The sequence below is a fragment of the Scyliorhinus canicula genome, chromosome 17 (genome assembly GCF_902713615.1).
Source record: "Scyliorhinus canicula chromosome 17, sScyCan1.1, whole genome shotgun sequence".
NCBI lineage: Eukaryota > Metazoa > Chordata > Chondrichthyes > Carcharhiniformes > Scyliorhinidae > Scyliorhinus > Scyliorhinus canicula.
In genome coordinates this window covers 56,274,288-56,292,772 of record NC_052162.1, presented here as the reverse complement: position 1 = coordinate 56,292,772, position 18,485 = coordinate 56,274,288, and the positions used below count along the sequence as shown (strand labels likewise).

General features: G+C 46.2%; 1 protein-coding gene across 1 annotated transcript in view; it reads left to right on the top strand.

The window, feature by feature from the left end:
* Nucleotides 1-11,650: 11,650 nt before the first annotated feature.
* zdhhc9 (zinc finger DHHC-type palmitoyltransferase 9) overlaps nucleotides 11,651-18,485 on the top strand; it is a 133,230-nt gene continuing 126,395 nt past the window's right edge. Inside the window, exon 1 of the mRNA XM_038774561.1 lies at nucleotides 11,651-12,115. Within this exon, the coding sequence (XP_038630489.1) occupies nucleotides 11,958-12,115 (158 nt within the window). The 5' untranslated portion in view covers nucleotides 11,651-11,957. The remainder of the gene's footprint in view (nucleotides 12,116-18,485) is intronic.

The window sequence follows — 18,485 nt, the reverse complement described above, 5'->3', positions numbered from 1 at the left end:
GGCCGGCAAGAACGGCAGAGGTGCTGTTGCAAGTGCCCCAAGGCTGGTACCTTTACATGAGGCCGCCTCTAACCGCTCCCACATCGACCCCTCCCCCAATACCCATTTCCTAATCGTGATTATGTTAGCCGCCCAATCGTACCTGCAAAAGTTCGGCAGCGCTAAGGCTCTCCACAGCAAAGGGGTGAAGTTTGGGCTGCTCCTCCCCCCTCTCCTCCCCAGCAACCCCATTATTCCTAACTTGACACTAGCTCTCCCCCCATTATGCTACCGTAAGTCAGCTGACCCATCCTGACCCCAGCTGCTCCAGCCTCTGTCTCCGATTACTCAGATGCCTCATTTTGCAGGCCCCTCCCCCATTATGGAAAGCCCAACTTATCAGCTTCAACGGCCGCCAAAGAATATTTTCCGCCCCCTCCCCCCCAGCGAAACAAACAGCCAACTCCGGACGCTAACCTGGACCCATCAAAGACACGGCCCCAGCTGTCAGGAGAGCAGCCCCACGTGTAGGGCCCCCCTCCTCCCTCTGCGGCCGAGTTCTACAAAAGCCGAAAACATGGCCGAAGAAACAGGGAACAAAGAAAAATAAGAGGAGACAACATAATGTTGCTGCCTCCGGCTACTCGGCAATTACCATCCCCACCAGACTAACGTCCCAGTGTGGCTGTCCTTTTGTTCGAGTCCAACTTTTCTTGCTTAATGAAATTCCACGTCTCATTCGGTGTATCAAAGTAATGGTGACGATCTTGATACATGGCCAACAGCCTCGCCGGATGCAACAGCCCAAACTTCACCCCTTTGCTGTGGAGAGCCGCCTTAGCCCGGTTCAGCGTGCCTCTTGGCCAGTTCTGCTCCCAGGTCTTGGTAGATGCGGATTACGCTGTTCTCCCACCTGCTGCTCCACTCCTTTTTAGCCTATCGCAGGACTCGTTCCTTATCTGAGAAACGGTGGAACCGTACCACCATGGCCCTCGGCGGTTCATTCGTTTTGGGCTTCCTTGCAAGGACTCTGTGCACCCCATTGTGGTGATATAACCACTGTAGATATGTGTACTTACAGTAGGGGGATGTATGGCTGTACCTGTAATACAGGTTCCTCCGGTAAGCCCCTGCCGGCTAGCTCCGCCCACAGGGAGCTTGTGTATAAATATGCGTGTGAGTCACTGAGATCCTATTCTACAGCTGCCGCCGGAGGAATAGCATCACACAGCAATAAAGCCTCGATTGTACATGTCCCGAGTCTTTGTGTGCAGTTGCGAATGGGCTGGCGTCCGACCCCTCTGCACCCTCAGGCAGCCCCAGAATGCACAGCTTCTGCCTCCTGGACCTGTTTTCAATGTCTTCCAGCCTCTCCTGCCACCTATTGTGTCGGGCGTCATGTGCCTCCACCCTGACGGCCAGGCCCAGTATCTCATCTTTGTTATCCTAGACCTTTTTCTCAATCTCCTTGATCGCCTACTCCTGCATTTTCTGGGTCTCAACGATTTTCTCCATAGAGGCCTTCATTGGGGGCAGCCTCTCCATTTTCAGGTCAGCAAGGCAGCTGCTAAGAAACTCCTGCTGTTCCCGCGACCACTTGGCCCACGCTGCCTGATCCAAGCCAGCTGCCATTTTCTGATCCTGCGCCCGTTCCTGCCGTTTCTCGCTGGTCGTTTATTTGGCTGTCCAGCTCCTGGTCCCCTCCATAAACTGCTATGGGGAGCCTTCCAGCGCCGTTTGCCCGCCGATTTGCATCGAAAAGGGTCCGTCAAAGCTCCTTGAAAGGGCCCATTAGTCCGTTAGTGGCGGGAGCTGCCGAAAACATGACCTACCCGCGCATGGCCGCCACCGGAAGTCTTCTTTAGTTTACTTAAATACTTTTCTTCTCTTTCTCTCGGGGAAGTTGGTGAACTTGGTGTTCCTGATTTGGCTGCCTGGATCTGAGGTCCGCACTGACCCGGCTTGTGCCCTGCTTGAACTTGCCTGAGCCACACATCGGCAACTCTGCTCCCTCGCCACAGAGCTCGGGCCCCAAACTCCACGGCCAGTTTTTCTGCTGAGGACATCCGATTTTTAAAAAAATAAAAAGTGTCCCTTCGATTGGGCAGATAAGCCCGAAATGCTGGAGCCACCCGAGATGTGGCCGTCACTCCATGCCGCCACCAGACCATTACTTATCTATGTAGGGCCTGGATATTGCTCTTTTTACCAATACCAATATGGCAAGGGATACACTGCTAGTCCGTGCACTTCTTGCCTGCCCTATTGAATGCTATTTAGTGTCCAAGAAACTGTTGCTGTGCAGCAACATTTCTAGGCCATATTGTCTCATACTGCAAAAAATATAATGTCATCTGGGCCACTGATTCACATATGTAAAATTAACCTTAAAGAGTTATCAAATGCTAGCAATATTTCTGGGCTACTGATCAATAAGTTTATACAATTAAGTGTGAAATCTGTAATCTTGATTACAATTAAAAATAAATTTAACCAATTTTCCTTTTTACAATGTGCTGGGAAGATATTTTCAAAATGGAAGGTGGGTCATGGGTGTCAGAATGAGAAGCAGGTCTGAGAATATTTTGTTTATTAAACGATCTGAACAGATAAATGATCTGAACAAGTTCCCGCTTTGAGCAGTCAGCCAATGCATCAGTGTCACCCGCCCCAACAGCCCTGGACACACCCATATCCACTATTACAGCCTCAGAGGTAAGAGCTGCCTTCTTGAAAGTGATTCCGAGGAAAGCGATGGGCCCTGACGGAGCCCCTGGGCGAGCACTCAGAGCCTGCGCAGACGAGCTGGCCAGTGTATTCGCAGATATCTTCAACACCTCACTCCTCCGCTCTGAGGTCCCACCTCCTTCAAGAAGGCAACCACAATATCAGTCCCAAAGAAGAACAAGGTAGCCTGCCTCAACGACTACTGACCCGTGGCCCTGACGTCTGTTATCATGAAATGCTTTGAGCGGCTAGTCATGAGACGGAATACTGCCAGCCTCCCAGACGGTCTCGATCCACTGCAGTTTGCCTATCACTGCAACTGGTCCACAGCAGATGCTATTTCCCTGGCTCTACAATTAACACTCAAACTCCTCAACAACAAGGACACCTATGCAAGACTGCTGTTCATCAACTGCATATCCGCCTTCAACACCACTAACCCAACAAGACTAATAACCAAACTCTGCAATCTTGGATTTGACCCCTCCCTGTGCAGCTAGATCCTTGACCGCAATCTGTCAGGATAGGCAACAGCACCTCCTCCACAATAGTCCTTAACACCGGGGCCCCGCAAGGTTGTGTGCTCAGTCCTCTACAGTACTCCCTATACATACATGACTGTGTGGAAAGATTTAACTCCAACTCAATCTATAAGTTTGCGGACGATACGACTGTGGTGGGCCGTATCTCAAACAACGACGAGTCAGACTACAGGAGGGAGATTAATCACTTGGTTGCATGGTGTACTGAAAACAACCTCTCTCTAAATGTCGGCAAGACCAAGGAACATATCATCGACTTCAGGAAGAGTAGCACAACACACACTCCCGTCTGCATCAATGGCTCCAAAGTGGAGATGGTCGATAGCTTAAAGTTCCTTGGGGTCACCATCATCAACAGTCTGTCCTTGTCCACTCACGTTGCTACAACAGTCAAGAAAGCCCAACAACGTCTCTACTTCCTACAGAAGCTAAAGAAATTTGGCATCCTATCCGGCTGCATCACAGCCTGATATGGGAACTGCTCGGTCCAAGATCGCAAGAAACTGCAGTGTGGTGAACTCACCCTAACGCATCACACAAGCTTGCCACCCTGACATTGATTCTGTATAAACCTCAAGCTGCCTCAGGAAGGCAGACAGCATTATCAGAGACCCCTCCCACCCAGGTATTGCCTTCTTCCAGATCCTTCCATCAGGCAGGAGGTACAGAAGTCTGAAGATCCGCACATCCAGACATAGGAATAGCTTCTTCCCAACAGCTACAAGACTCCTCAACAACACCCCATGGACTGATCTATTCCCTGTAAGAACACTATTCAAGGCGCCCTATGCTGCTCTTGCTCATGTATCTGCTTTGTTTGGCCTCTTGTTCCACACTGTAACTGATGGAACCATCAATTCACCAGACACGTGTTTCCGATATGAATCTCGGCTTTAATCGACTTACTTCAGAGCCAGCCTGTTACTTGTTGATGAACTCTTAGTGAACTCAGGCTGACTCTGGACAAGGGTATTTATACAGCTACACTAGGGGGAGGAGTCATGGGCGGAGTCAAGGGAGGAGCCCAGTGCAAGTCCCTGAGTACTCCCAGAGATACTCCCCCTAGTGTTAAGATAGCGCTACTGCACTTACAAAGACAGTGTGAATTATCATATGTATATATATATATATATTACATTCACCACAGTAACCAATCACTATTTGTTGATGTACCATTTGTCAATGTTCTCTGTTGATTATTCTCTTTGACTGCTATGTACGTACTGTGTACGTTCCCTCGGCTGCAGAAAAATACTTTTCACTGTACTTCGGTACATGTGACAATAGATCAAATCAATCAATCAATCAATCGATCAACAGTAACAAAGGTATACAAATCAACAAAGTAACGTTGCACATATCACACTCACCATTAAACAACGAGGAAAGGTCGCTGTTCCATATTGGTACCAATATAAAGCTATGGGCATGACCCACGGCCACAAAAGCAGTCCCACGAGGCGTCCAAGTCAGAATCCCGTCCACAAGGGGTGGGATGAAACGGCAAGCGCGAACTTACCCAAGATCCACCGAAATCGTAGAATCCATGGCCTCCGCAGCATAGCCGCAGCCAGCACCATTCAGCACTGATCCACACAAACGTGACCAGGTGGATCGGCACTCGGGGGTCTCTTGGGCTATTGGAGACCCCTGGGTGGTCATGGTCAGTGCAGGGTGGCTCCCTGGCTCTCCCCTTGGAATGCGGGAATCTTGACACTACCCAGGTGCCACCTTGGCACTACCAAGTCAGGAGTACTGCCTGGGTGCCAGGGTGGCAGTGCAAAGGTGTTGGCACTGAGGGGGCCATGCCAATGAAAGGCGGGTGGAGTGGGCAGTTTTAACGGGTTGGGGCAATGCAGATCAGGTAAGTAGGTGCCTCTGGGGGGGGGGGGGGGTTGATGAGTAGAGGGTCTGGAAAGGGAGGGGCCTGTAAGTGGGTCTGGGGAGGCCTGAAGAGAGGGTGCCCCAGGGCCCCATAACGGGGTGTCCTCACTCGGAGGGTGTATGGTATTGTCCATATGTGTAGGGGGTTGACTTTACCCATGGGTAAGGGGTATCCCACACGCTCACTTGGTAGATCGGGGCACTGTTTCAAAATAGCAGCTCAATCTCCGAGTTCAGCTCCCCAGTGCTGAGAAAATTCTGGGCTGGGCTCTCCATTTTTTTTTAATAAACAATTTTATTGAGGTAGTTTTTGGCTTTGTAAACAGTTACAGACATCAACAGAAAGAAAGCAAAAAAGGCAAAAATGTGCAAACATCCACGTACATTCAATATTTCAATCGTAACATACTGCACAATGCTGGTCTCTCCATTGCCCAAAGCAGATATCGTAATTAGCGATCGGGCAGAGAATCCATTCCGGTGCCGAAATTGGGGGCGCCGCCGGTTTGCGAGTCGCCACCCTCTCCAAAATGGCATAATTGCGTTACGCGTCGCACGCCGTTGGCGCGTCATCAGAATGCTCTCCCACAATGCTCCGCCCCCGATGGGCCAAGTTCCCAACCGCACACTTGACGTGTGGTCTGACCAATCGGGAACCCAGTGTGGCAGCTGCGGACTGTGTCCAGGGTCACCACACTCGGCCAGGTTCCGTGCCACTGGCCACGGAGGTCTCCTGCGAGGGCTGGGGGGGGGGGGGGGGGGGGGGGCAGGTGGAGCTGGCCATGGGGTGGCCTGTGGGGTTGTATTTGGTGGGCCGGGCCCGCACCATGTTGTACGGCGCGACCGCTGCAGGTTGTCGCCGTGTGCATGCATGGCCAGGGACCCAGCCATTCTCCGGCTGTTTTTGGTACGTAGGAGGTGGGAGTTTCACCTGGTGTTGCTGTTAGCCCTACACCGATCCTGGAATTGGTGAGGCGCCGATTCTGGCTTCGTAAAATGCCTGTGAATTCTCCGTTTCAGCCAGCATTTAGTTGCTGAAATGGAAAATCCAGCCCTCTAAGTGTGGCTGTAAACCGGTGAGAAACTCCCAGGGCCCAAAAAAGTGACTAAGTGCCATTGAATAGCGGTGGGGAACCCACTGGCAGAGCCAACGGTAAACTCTCTGAAAAACCCGCCACAAATAAACTTAGGAATCTTTTGGGAGAATTGCGCCCATCAGCTCATTTTCACAAAAAAAAACACACCCTTGCAGGTTCCTCAACAGAAATGGAGGACAATCCTGAGAATGTGTATCATGTCCAGAACGTTGTCGTACAAATGATTTCTCTATCAATGTGTTATTTGTTCCACATATCAGTGCTATTCTCTGGCCATGTGCCGCAGCTGTACAGGCCCTCTCACACGACCCAATCTCACCGGAACAAAATCCTGGCATCTACATATTCCACTGACACTCAAGGTGCAGTTGAACATCCTTGACTTCCAGTGTGTTTAACCCACAGTGATGTGCCAGTTACATATAACACTTAACACACCAGCAACAAAAGCATCAGCAATCTGCGAAAGCATTTCTTCAATGGCAACATCTGGTGGCCCATTGGGATTAATGTCACCCACCAGGTCATGCAGTGTCTTCTTGCTTCAAACTGGTTTGCCTTCTGGACTCGTACGTCCTTGTCTGCCCAGGGTTCCAGGACCCAGGTATCTTATTAAATAATGTCCTTTTTTCCGGCTACAGAAAAGGAAGGAAACAGCAACATCAGCCTCCTGGCATCTGCAGCCACCAGCAGGACCAAGCAGCAAACACAACTTGTTATTACAAGTTCTTGTTATTAATAAAAAGTAATTGTGTTTACATTTACAAACCTGGTGACTGTAATTATTGGGCAGCCAAGAGCCAAAGACGCTGGGTACTTTTCTAAGAATTATTGGCTAATTCACTTGCATTGTAACTCCGGATCAAGTAGGGCTGGAATTGACGTGCACTAACCCAGGGTGTCGTAACAGGGTGGTAGGGATGAAGTCCAGCAATGGACTTGGTTCGGTTCAGTATTGAGATGGGATGTGGAAGCAGTTGGAAAATTTGTTTTTTAGTGAAATTGAATGGAGATTTGTAAGGTGCCACTTACAAAAGCCCAATGGAAGGTGCTTTCTTGGTGATAGACCTTTCTTCGTGGTTGATCAACAAGGCGCTTGGAAATAGAGAACGGTCAACAAAAGATGGCAGGAAGGAATGGGGAAAAGAAAGGCAGAATGCACCATCAAAACTTAAAGGGTGGTTGTGATGGCAGTGGGTTCAGAGTTGGCCTGATCTTGACATGGTGAGGATTTCTTGGACGCTTTCACCAGCAATGATTTGGGAAAACATATAATATTAATCTAAGCTGCTGAGTATTTTATGCAGTCCAGAGGACCATTGTAACCTCGGTGGACTGGCATCTGTTCTGTACAATATTCTCCTTCAAGGAGCTGGAATAAGGACACATGCTAGTGTAAGAAATAAGAGTGTTGCCAAGTGTCCAGGCCATCGAGTACCATAGTGTCAGTTTGTAAAATTACAGTATGTTAGAACAATAGAATGACCTGTGCTCTGTTCAAGATTAATCCTTCTTATTGTTTGCAAATTGAAATTGGGAGAGCCACATGTCCTTGTAGACAAGCAAATGCTGATTTGCTCCTTTTTTCATATAAATTTACTTAGCAGGAGTCAGGAGTCATAAAATATTTGTTCCAGAATAGAAAGAAATCAGCTTCCAATTGTCTATTTTAAAATTGATTTAACAGTATTTTGTACCTTTGAAAAGTGTTAGGAACATTATAACCACTGTGTGGAATCATTGCTCATAATTTGTGCTGACTACTAATGACTCGCATATGGCACTAAACTACCTCCTGAATTTGTTTTTGTCACTGAAAGGATGTGTAATCATGATCTTTAAAATTTTAAGATGAATTAATAACTTAAATGCAGGCTGCAGGGTGGCGCAGTGGTTAGCAGTGCTGTCTCATTGCGCTGAGGTACTGAGTTCAATGCCGGCCTCGGGTCACTGTCCGTGTGGAGTTTGCACAGTCTCCCCAGTCTGTGTGGGTCTCACCCCACAATCCAAAGATGTGCAGGGTAGGTGAATTGGCCACTCTAAAATTGCCGCTTGATTGGGGAAAAAAAATTGGATACTCTAAATTTTAAAAAAATAACTTAGGTGTGATCACGGTATTTAAATTGGACTGGGTATCCAGCTGGATTATATATCATAGAATCCCTACAGTGCAGAAGGAAGCCATTTGGCCCATCAAGTCTGCACCAACCCTGGGAAAGAGCACCATACCTAGGCCCTCATTTCCACCCCATCCCCGTAACCCAGTAACCCCACCTAACCTTTTGGACACGAAGGGACATGGGCAATCTAGCTAACCTGCACATCTTTGGACTGTGGGAGGAAACCGGAGCACCCGGAGGAAACCCACGGAGACACGAGGGGGAGAGTGCAAATTCCACACATTCGAGGCTGGAATTGAACCCAGGTCCCTGGCGCTGTGAGGTAGCAGTGCTAACTGTGCCACCATGCCGCCAATCAATTTGGCTTAAAATCGATTTCAGATTAGAATATCTGTCCCAAGAGCTGACATGTTAATTAACATATTGGGGGATAACAATAATCCAATACTGCTTTAGTTGATGATTCTCAATCTATTGTGACTATGGAAAGATAATTTCAAGGGAAGCAACTGATCTGAGTTACAAAATATTTGATAATTTTCCTTTTCTACACCGCATGACAGAAATCAGGGCCGGGATTCTCTGAGCCTCCGCACCGGAATCGCGCTCGGCGTGGGGGCGGAGAATGGGCGTCAGACCCACGATCGGGTCCAATGCTGCTCCCGCAATTCTCTGGGGACCAGATAATCACCGCCAATTACGCACACCCGGTCGACGCAGCGCTGGCCGGGGACCATTGAAAGAGGCCCCCGCAGCGATTTTCCGCCGACAACTGGCTGAGTTCCTGCCGGCATGGTTCACTCATGGTTCCACCTGGCGGGAGCTGAGTGGCGGATGCGGATTCAGTCTGCGGCTGCCCTGGTTTGGGGGAAGGGGGGGGGGGGGGGATCTGTCTCCTGGATCAGCGGGCGCACCAGTTTTCTCGCAGGTGTGGGGACATAGCCCCATTAGCAGAGAATTCCGCCCCAGGATCTTTGTATTTGGAGAATTGTAGGATTAAATTCAAGTCCGTTCTTGAATTCTTACAAACTCAACCAACAAGCTTTCCATGCCGCCACAACCCTCCCTCCGGGCCAAGGTTTCAGAAAACTGCAACCTCATTAGTTTTAGAAAGCATGGCGATTTTGGCATTGAAAATTGCAAAGCAAGCTGAGATAATATTCTGCCCGTACACAATGGTGAAGATGTGAAAATAATTTTGAGCCATCGGCCTCATTTAAATCAAGACAATGGGTTGTGGGGAGCCATTTGTGTGGTCTGATGCAGCTAGTTGGATTAAGGGTGGCCAATCTTGGGCTGATCCAGCTGACAACCAGATATGTGCCCCTGCATATGGAACACCCCTGCTTCCCCAGGTCCCATGAAAATAATTCTAAACTTAAAGTTTTAAACTGTGGCGGCACGGTGGCACAGTGGTTATCTCTGTGCCTCACAGCGCCAGGGACCCGGGTTCGATTCTGACCTTGATGACTGTCCTTGTGCAGGTTGCATGTTCTTCTCCTGTCTGCGTGGGTTTCTTCCAGGTGCTCTGATTCCCTCTTGCAGTCCAAAGATGTGCAGATTGGATGGATTGGCCATTCTAAATTGACCCAAAGGTCAATGTCCAAAGGTTAGGTGGGGTTATGGGGATAGGGCAGGGGAGTGGGCCGAGCTGGGGTGCTTCTTCAAATGATGCAGAATCAATGGGCCGAATGGTCTTCTGAACTGTGGGGATTCTATGTTGGCTTGGTTTCTTCAGCTCCATTGCATCTGAAACTGATCTGAGCTTGCATTGTACATACTCCAACTATTTTGAACTTTAAATGTCAATCAGGTCCCTGGATAGCATTATAAATTTAACCTATTGTTTGAAACAATAGGGGCTGGTTTAGCTCACTGAGATAAATTCCTGGCTTTTAAAGCAGACCAAGCAGGCCAGCAGCACGGTTCGATTCCCGTACCAGCCTCCCCGGACAGGTGTTGGAATGTGGCGACTAGGGGCTTTTCACAGTAACTTCATTGAAGCCTACTCGCGATTTTCATTTTCAACAGGCAATTGATTTGGGCTCCCAACAGTAGGCCATTCTCAAAAGGTTGGCAAGGTTATTTTGAGTTCCTTACTGAGGATAATGACAGGGATAGCATATTAAAATCAGCCCGACAATCTGTTTCTTAAAGATTTTAAATTTCCACATTATTGTGCCACATTGAGATATTGGACCATAATTTGCTGCAGTAGTGAATCTAATGGCGGATGTTAATTAGGCGTTCCCTTGCCTGTTTATGCTCAACAACATTTTGTAAGTGCCAGCTGAAAAACTCAGGGAGGGAAACCAGGCATCTGAAACCTGAGTGAACAGAGCAAGTAACTGATTAAATGAGATGCACAATCCGATTTAAGGATCATGAAATGAATAGAAAAAAAGTAAGGACTGAGAAGGAAGCGTAAATCAAAAGTGGGTGAATCAAATTGCAAATCAGGTGCAGAAAGAGAAATAGAGAGGGAAAAGAAGATGGGATTGAGAGGAAAAAACAAGGAATTATAATAAAAAAAACAGATTTCACAAATTTAAAACATCCAACAGTTAAAAGTTGAAGTCTCCACACTTGCAATACTTAATTTTCAATGCCAGTGTGGTTCATTGACAGTAGTTAAAAATTAGCATTTCGTTAAAAGAATCTCTGATGGCTAATCCAGTCTGAATTAATACAGTATATGCAAACTTTAATTGGTTCTTTAACAGCGTCATTGGAGCTCGAACTTTCTGTAGCGAATATCTACTGCGCAAATACAACAACTTCACGCCATTCAATGCAGCTGAATCATGAGCCAGTAAGATGCTGGTTTTATAAAGATAACAACCGCCTCTCCGACAGCAACTTTTGGATTTCATATCTCATCGCAAACCAGTCTTTGCCTGAAGTTGTTGTAAGCATCTGCGAACCCTTTTTAAAACCCTTTAAAAAAATTTGCACAGCAAACGATGGGTTAAATGATTGTGATCAGGGGCGCTGTTGGGAGCATGGAGATGAAGCACTAGTGTTGTTGTTAACAGGCATCACACTTCTTTCCTGATGCCATCTGTCAAAATTCCACCCCCGGCGGCCGTAGGCCGTAGCTAATAAACACCTGAAAAGCCACAAGCCGTCGTTTGCACCCTCTGTGCTGCCCTTGGTTAAAGCGGGGCACGGTGACCACTCTCTCTGGGGGAAGGACGATGTGAATGAATGGGCTCGCTTGCGAGTCGCCGGAACAGCGGGAGGCGCGCGCTCGCTCGCTCCCGACGACGGGAAGCAGCAGGTGAGCGGGGGCGCGCAGAAGGCCGTGTGACAAAGTGGGGCTGGGAAAGGGCGTGGCCGGCCGAGCTCGGGCTCAGCCTGAGAGATGGAGCAGCGCAAGGGGAGAGGCAGCGCTGGAGCTGCCTCAGCATAGCAGCCCGGGCAGAGGCAGGAGGAGGCGAGACAGACTCGGGGAACAAAGACACGCACTGGGAGGGAGGCAGCAGCCAGCTGGAATAAGCGCTGTCATCGAGCCCGGAGACTTAAAAAAAAATACACAAATAGATTCAAATTAGGTTTTTTGGCACACATATTTCGCTGTGAATAATTATCGAAGGGAATACAAAGCGATGAAGAGCGAGAAAAATCCAACGCGGAAATGGCAGAAGCTGCCCGGGAGAAACACGTTCTGTTGCGATGGCAGGGTCATGATGGCTCGGCAGAAAGGAGTTTTTTACCTCACTCTGTTCCTCATCGTGGGAACCAGCGCGCTGTTCTTCGGCTTTGAGTGAGTAACAATGACAGGCGATTGCCCGATTGCTGTCCGCGGGAGGTGGATGGGTTTATCAGCACTTGGCACTCCTGAAAGTGGCATGATTTAAGCAGGGAAAATCTTGGTGTGTTTTGCGGGGCCATGGAGCATTCGGAGCGCAGCTACGAATTTCTGTTTAAATCCCATCCAGGCGTAGAGCTTGCAACTGATTTCCCCGAATTTTAAATCGTGCTGTGTGGAATTAAAAGATACCGTGTCTACTACTTTGGTTAACCTGTCAAATCTTAGCTTTCGGATGTAAGTCACTCCTTTGCGGGAAAAAATAAATAAATCTCCCTGGTGTTTGTTCCCGAGGAGTTTGTAATCTCAATTTTTTCTCTCTCTGGGATTTCACTTGTAATCTCAGTGACCTTGGCAGCTGTGGTGTGTGCGTGTGTGTTTAAAATATCTGAATCATTTCTAGATTCTGAAAAATACGCAAATTTGCGAATTGTTGTCTTGGTCAGTGGAATGCAAACCTCAAAAGGTTATATCTTGTGGACTGGGAATGGAGAGCAGCGAGACAGCTCAAGTAATTCTCATCCTGGTGACGTTGGCGATGAAATGATGCGTTATAATTTGATTTCCTTCATGCTGTCGTATTTGGCAAATCTGGATAAAATGGCTTGCCAATTAAAGTTCGCGGTGTCCAATTTGAGGCAGTTACCTTCGGAGTACTTATTATAAAATATGATGACTCTGTACCTTTTTTGCTCGAAGATATTGTTTAGAAGTTTCAAAACCTGTTTTCTTAAAAGATTCAACCGATTGCTTCGTGGTTAAATGCACGGCGGTGTGCTTAAAAAGCCATCGATTTCTTTCATGGCCTTATCCCAGTTAATCTCAGCCGGGGCAAGAGTGGTGGATGCCTTCATTTTCCTGGAAGGAACAATGTCAGTCGTTGCATAGCAGCGTCTGGGAACTGTCTCGCCTCCGCCCACCCCCCTCCTCAATGGACAGTTGCAGGTATCTTGGTGTCTGCTTAAGGACCCAGTGGGGATGTGACTGTAATTGCTTTCTGGTCAAATAACCTATTGAAGAATGGGCACCTGCTTGGCTAGTCTGCCCTGCCACCATATTCAGGAAGGGGGAAAAAGTGGGGATTTTCTTTTCTGAATTTGTAATACATTTAAGAAATTCAACAGTCCAACCAAATTGTGTGTTCTACTCCTCACCTTTACAACAGCAGTTAGCTATGTAAATAATTGTACATTTATTTCCTTTCTCCTAAATTAACAGTATTGATTAGAAAATAAAATGGTTGTGATGTCTATTAACAGTAGAATTGCTAGTGATTATAAATGTCACTGGTTCACAGAAGTAGGGCTCGAGCTTTGCAGCATTTAGATCAGGAAGTAGGAAGTGTTTTGTATTCTGACTCCCTCCATTAATCCACTTTATTTTTCTTCTTGGCACTTTTGGTAACTCTCATTAGATTAATGCTGTTTATAATATTTTTGCATTAAATTCTTTGGTATATTTTCCTGCAAATTAACTTAATTTCATCTGTAAGCAAACCTAATGGGTATTTCCAAATTATGCCCAGCTTGAGCAGGCCCATGTAAAGAGGTGTTCTTTGCTTCAGGAAGCTATTAAGACCAATAAGAGTGGTAGTTATTGTATTCCACCCACGTTCACAGTGCCCATGCCTTGTTTTGCCCAAGCCCGCTTTCCAAATTCCTTCAAGTATTGTGCAATGTAAGCCCGTTTGTATTTATTGCTGTATCTCGCAAAGCTCAAGGAATGGGTTAACTGAAAAAATGTAATTGCTTTCTATAAGCATGTTGAAAAGGTTGAAAGAAAAACGGGCAGTGCAGCTTAATAAATTATTTGTTTCTATCAACGTTTGTGCTTTACTTTGTCAGATGGTGAATGTTAACCCGCAAGCAACTGATTGGAATCCAATCTCAAGCTCTTAGTGTGATATTCACAAATTAGTCTTTACATAAGAATTGCAAACTGCGCAACAGTAAATTTAACAGATTAATGCTCCACTTTATTGCTCCAGGTTTGCATAGAATTCATGCCAGTGAGGAGCCTTTATATTGAGTTAAAAATGTGGTGAATGTAATCTCACTAAATGGGAAGTGTTGAGGTATGTGAGAGATTTTATACTTGGGTGTGTTTTGCACCAGGGTTTGTGCAATGACGGGGAATTTATGCTTGGATCAAAGCATGTTTGTTTGGATTATGAATACCACCCCTTTTCCCGGGTTATTGCACAATGTGTTTTTTGTTTGTTTGATAATCCAAACAGATACTGGACGTGACTTTGAAACACTATTCGCAGATAAGCGTAAAGGGACATGGTCCAAGTATGAAAATGCAATAGCCTGTGGGATTTGGCTCATCATTTTATTTTACCCGTATTGAATTATTAGGTTTAAATCTTGGATGGGTTGAGATTGCAAATACTAGTATTTTTTTTTTTAGAACTGACTAGTAAGTAAGTAGTTGGAGATCGCAATGCAGTTATTCTTGGCTTTGTCACGGCAATTGATTTTTCCCCAAGGTTTTCAGAATCCTGCCATCAGGCTCAAATGGGAGCCTGAAGCCCACACTGGGAGACAGTCACTCATCTGTGATTGCCCCAAATATATGCCAGTTGAAGTGCCTCGCCATTCCATTAGTGGCGGCAGGCTGGCTTTCAAAGTTGGAGGGTCAATAGGAGGCCCTCCAGCTCAGAAGCAGCAGCAGGATACTTTATTTGCAGGTAAGAGAAGGGGAGACCGTCAAAAACAGAGTTATACTCTCATCGACATTTTGAAATTTTAAAATTACCAAAGCAGCTGGGCTATCATTGTCTAGGCGGTGGGTTGGGGGGTTTATTCTAATTGCAGTTGAACCCAGCTGTGCAGGGAGGGCCTCAAAACCCTGGAGCGCTGCCACCATGGTCAGCCATTTGGAGGCTGTCTCAGGTAGCAGGACTGTTCCCAGGCACCTCCAGGACCTGGTGGCTGACTGGAAGAAATCCTGTTGTTCTCTGACAATAGGCGATTAATTAGTGAAACTGACCATCCACTGCTGGGAAGCAGTGCTACCTCCCCAACATGAAATGAGCAAGCATCTTGTGCTCTCTGCGGTTGTGAATTCCAAATATTAATAGCCCTCTTGAGAGAAGAATTTTGCCCTTGTCTCCATAATAAATGGGAGTACTTTTTTTTTAATAAAGTGAACCCCTAAGTTCTAGATTCCCCATGAGGGAAAAGTGGTCTCAACAGCTATCCTGTCAAGCCCCTTCAGAATATTGTATGTTTCAATAAGATCCTCTCATTTGTCTTACATTTCAATCAGTATAGGTTCAACCTTTCCTAAAAGATGCACCTTCACCCCAGCAATCAATTTAGTGAGTCTGAGTGAGTGGGCAAATACATGGCAGATGCAGTATAACATGGATAAAGGTAAATATATCCAATTTGGATGGAGAAACAATGGCAGAGTATTATTTTAAATGGTGATAGATTGGGAAATGGTGACGTACAAAGGGACCTGTGTGTTCTAGTTTACCAGGCACTGAAAGTAAGCATGCGGGTACAGTAAGCAGTCCAGAAGCCAATTGGTATATTGGCCTTCATTGCAAGAGGACTTGAATCCAGAAACAAGGATGTCTTACTGCTGCTGTACTGGGCCTTGGTGAGACTACACCTGGAGTATTGTGTGCAGTTTTGGTCTCCTTATCTAAGACAGGATATATGCCATAGAGGGAGTGCAGCGAAGCTTCACCAGAGTGATTTTTAGGATGGCAGGATTATCGTATGAGAGATTGTCGCCTGGGCCTGTATTCACAGAAGAATGAGAGCGAGTCTAATTAAAACAACTAAAATTCTGACAGGGCTGGACAGACTGGATGCACGCGTGTTGTTTTTTTTGAGGGTGTATAACAAGAGGTCACAGCCTCAGGATACGGGGTAGGCAATTTTGGACTGAGATAAGAAGAAATATCTTCATTCTGAGAGTGGTGAACCTATGGAATTCTCTACCACAAAACCGCTTGACGGTCGAAACACTGAATATATTTAAGAAATAAATAGATTTCTAGACTCCAGAGATGTTGAGGGATTTGGGGAGAGCGCTGGAGTATCGCATTGAGATTAGAGGATTATCCATGATCATGCTGAATGATGGAGCACGCTCGAAGGTCCTATTCCTGCTTCTGTTTTCTATGTTTTTGCAAAATGCCTCACATTCTGGTATATCACTTCTTAAATAAGGAGACCAAAACTGTATATGGTACTGTGTGACCTCACCAGTGGCCTGTACAGTTGTAGTGAGACGGTTCTATATTTGTGCTCCATCCCCCTTGCAGTAAAGATTATTTGCCTCTCTAATATCTTGTTATACAAACGTGCTAGGTAGCACAGTGGCTCAATGGTTTAGCACTGCTGTCTCACGGCGCCGAGGTCCCGGGTTTACATGGGTTCTCTCCTCTTCCCCCCCCCCCCCCCCCCCCCCCCCCCCAAAACAACTCAGACGATGTGCAGGGTAGGTGGTGGCTTGGCTGCGCTAAATTTACCCTTAATTGGGAAAAATGAATTGGGTACGCTAAATTTTTTTAAAATACAAGTGTGCTGATGTTTTATGATTTAATGTCCAAGGAAACCAGATTTCTCTACCACAGCATTCTGCAGTCTCTCTCCATTCAAATAATATTCTGTTTTTCTATTCTTCCTGCCATAGTGGAACATACATTTCTCACATTATACTCCATCTGCAAAAAAGATTTACCCACTCACCTAACCAATCTAGATTCCCATTGCAGACTCTTTTTATATCCTTCCAACAACTTGCTTGTTTAAATCACTTATCCTTGCATTGCAAAACAATTTTGGCCACAATACTGTCTGTCTCTTCATTCAAGGCATTGACATAGGCTGTAAATAGTTGAGGCTCCAGACTGATTCTTATTGCACCCCACTGGTGACAGTTTGCCAACCTGAAAATGACCCATTTATCCTGCTCTGTTTACTGTTAGCCAATTATCTGTACACATGCTTATATTAATTGCACCCAACACCATGAACTCTTATCTATATCTACTGGTCCCCCTTTATCCATCTTGCTTATTTCCTTTCATCAGTCACTGATGACTTTTGCCGATTTTATTATATATATATTTTTTATATCTTGTGACTACTCCCTTTAACTTTAACTTTATTGACTATTGTTGGGTTAACTATTTTCTTGTCTCCCTCCATATTTGAATAAGGGCATTAAATTGCAAATGTTCAATGCCTTTTCCCGATCGAGAGAATATTGGAAGATTATAATAACATCTCAAATCTCTGCAGCTACTTTGTCTGAGACCGTAGAATGCAGCGTATTAGGTCCCGTGGACTTGTCAGCCTTTAGTCCCATAGTTTTCTAATACTCTTTTCTCCCAGTGATCATGATTGTTTTAAATTGCTCGATTCCTTTTGCCTGTTGATTTTTTTACCATTCTTAGAATGCTTATTCTGTCCTCTACTATGAAGATGGTTACAAAATACTTGTTCAAAACCCCTACCATTTTGTTATTTCTAATTAATTCCACAGTCTCATCGTCTGAAGGTCCAACATTTCCGTTAGCTATGTCTATACTTTTTTCTATCCTTATTTCTATACTTTTTAAAAAAACAGACAAGAGCTTGTACACTTTTTGCTAGTTTGCTCTTATTCCAGTTTTTCCCTAATTGTTTTTAGTCATCCTTGGTGGCTTCTATAAGTCTTCATAGAATAATAGAATTTACAGTGCAGAAGGAGGCCATTCGGCCCATCGAGTCTGCACCGGCTCTTGGAAAGAGCACCCCACCCAAGTCCACACCTCCACATTATCCCCGTAAACCAGTAACCCCACCTAACCTGAGGGCAATTTAGCATGTCCAATCCACCTATCCTGCACATCTTTGGACTGTAGGAGGAAACCGGAGCACCCAGAGGAAACCCATGTAGATGCTGTACAGACAGTGACCCAAACCGGGAATTGATCCTGGGACCTGGAGCTGTGAAGCAACTGTGCTAACCACTGTACTACAGTGCTGCCCCTGTCTTCTGTCTTTGCAGGATTGTACATTTTTTATTTCAATTTGACACCATCCTTGACTAATTTGGTAACAATGGAAAGAAAATGACTTTTTGTAGCTAAAATCCTCCATTCCTGGAACCATTCTGGTTAATCTCCCTTACACGCTCTCAAAAAGGTGGCATGGTAGCACAGTGGTTTGCACTGTTGCGTCACAGCACCAGCGACCCTGGTTCGATTCCTGACTTGGCTACTGTCTGTGTGGAGTCTGCACGTTCTCCCCGTGTCTGTGTGAGTTTCCTCTGGGTGCTCCAGTTTCCTCCCACCACAAGTCCCGAAAGACGTGCT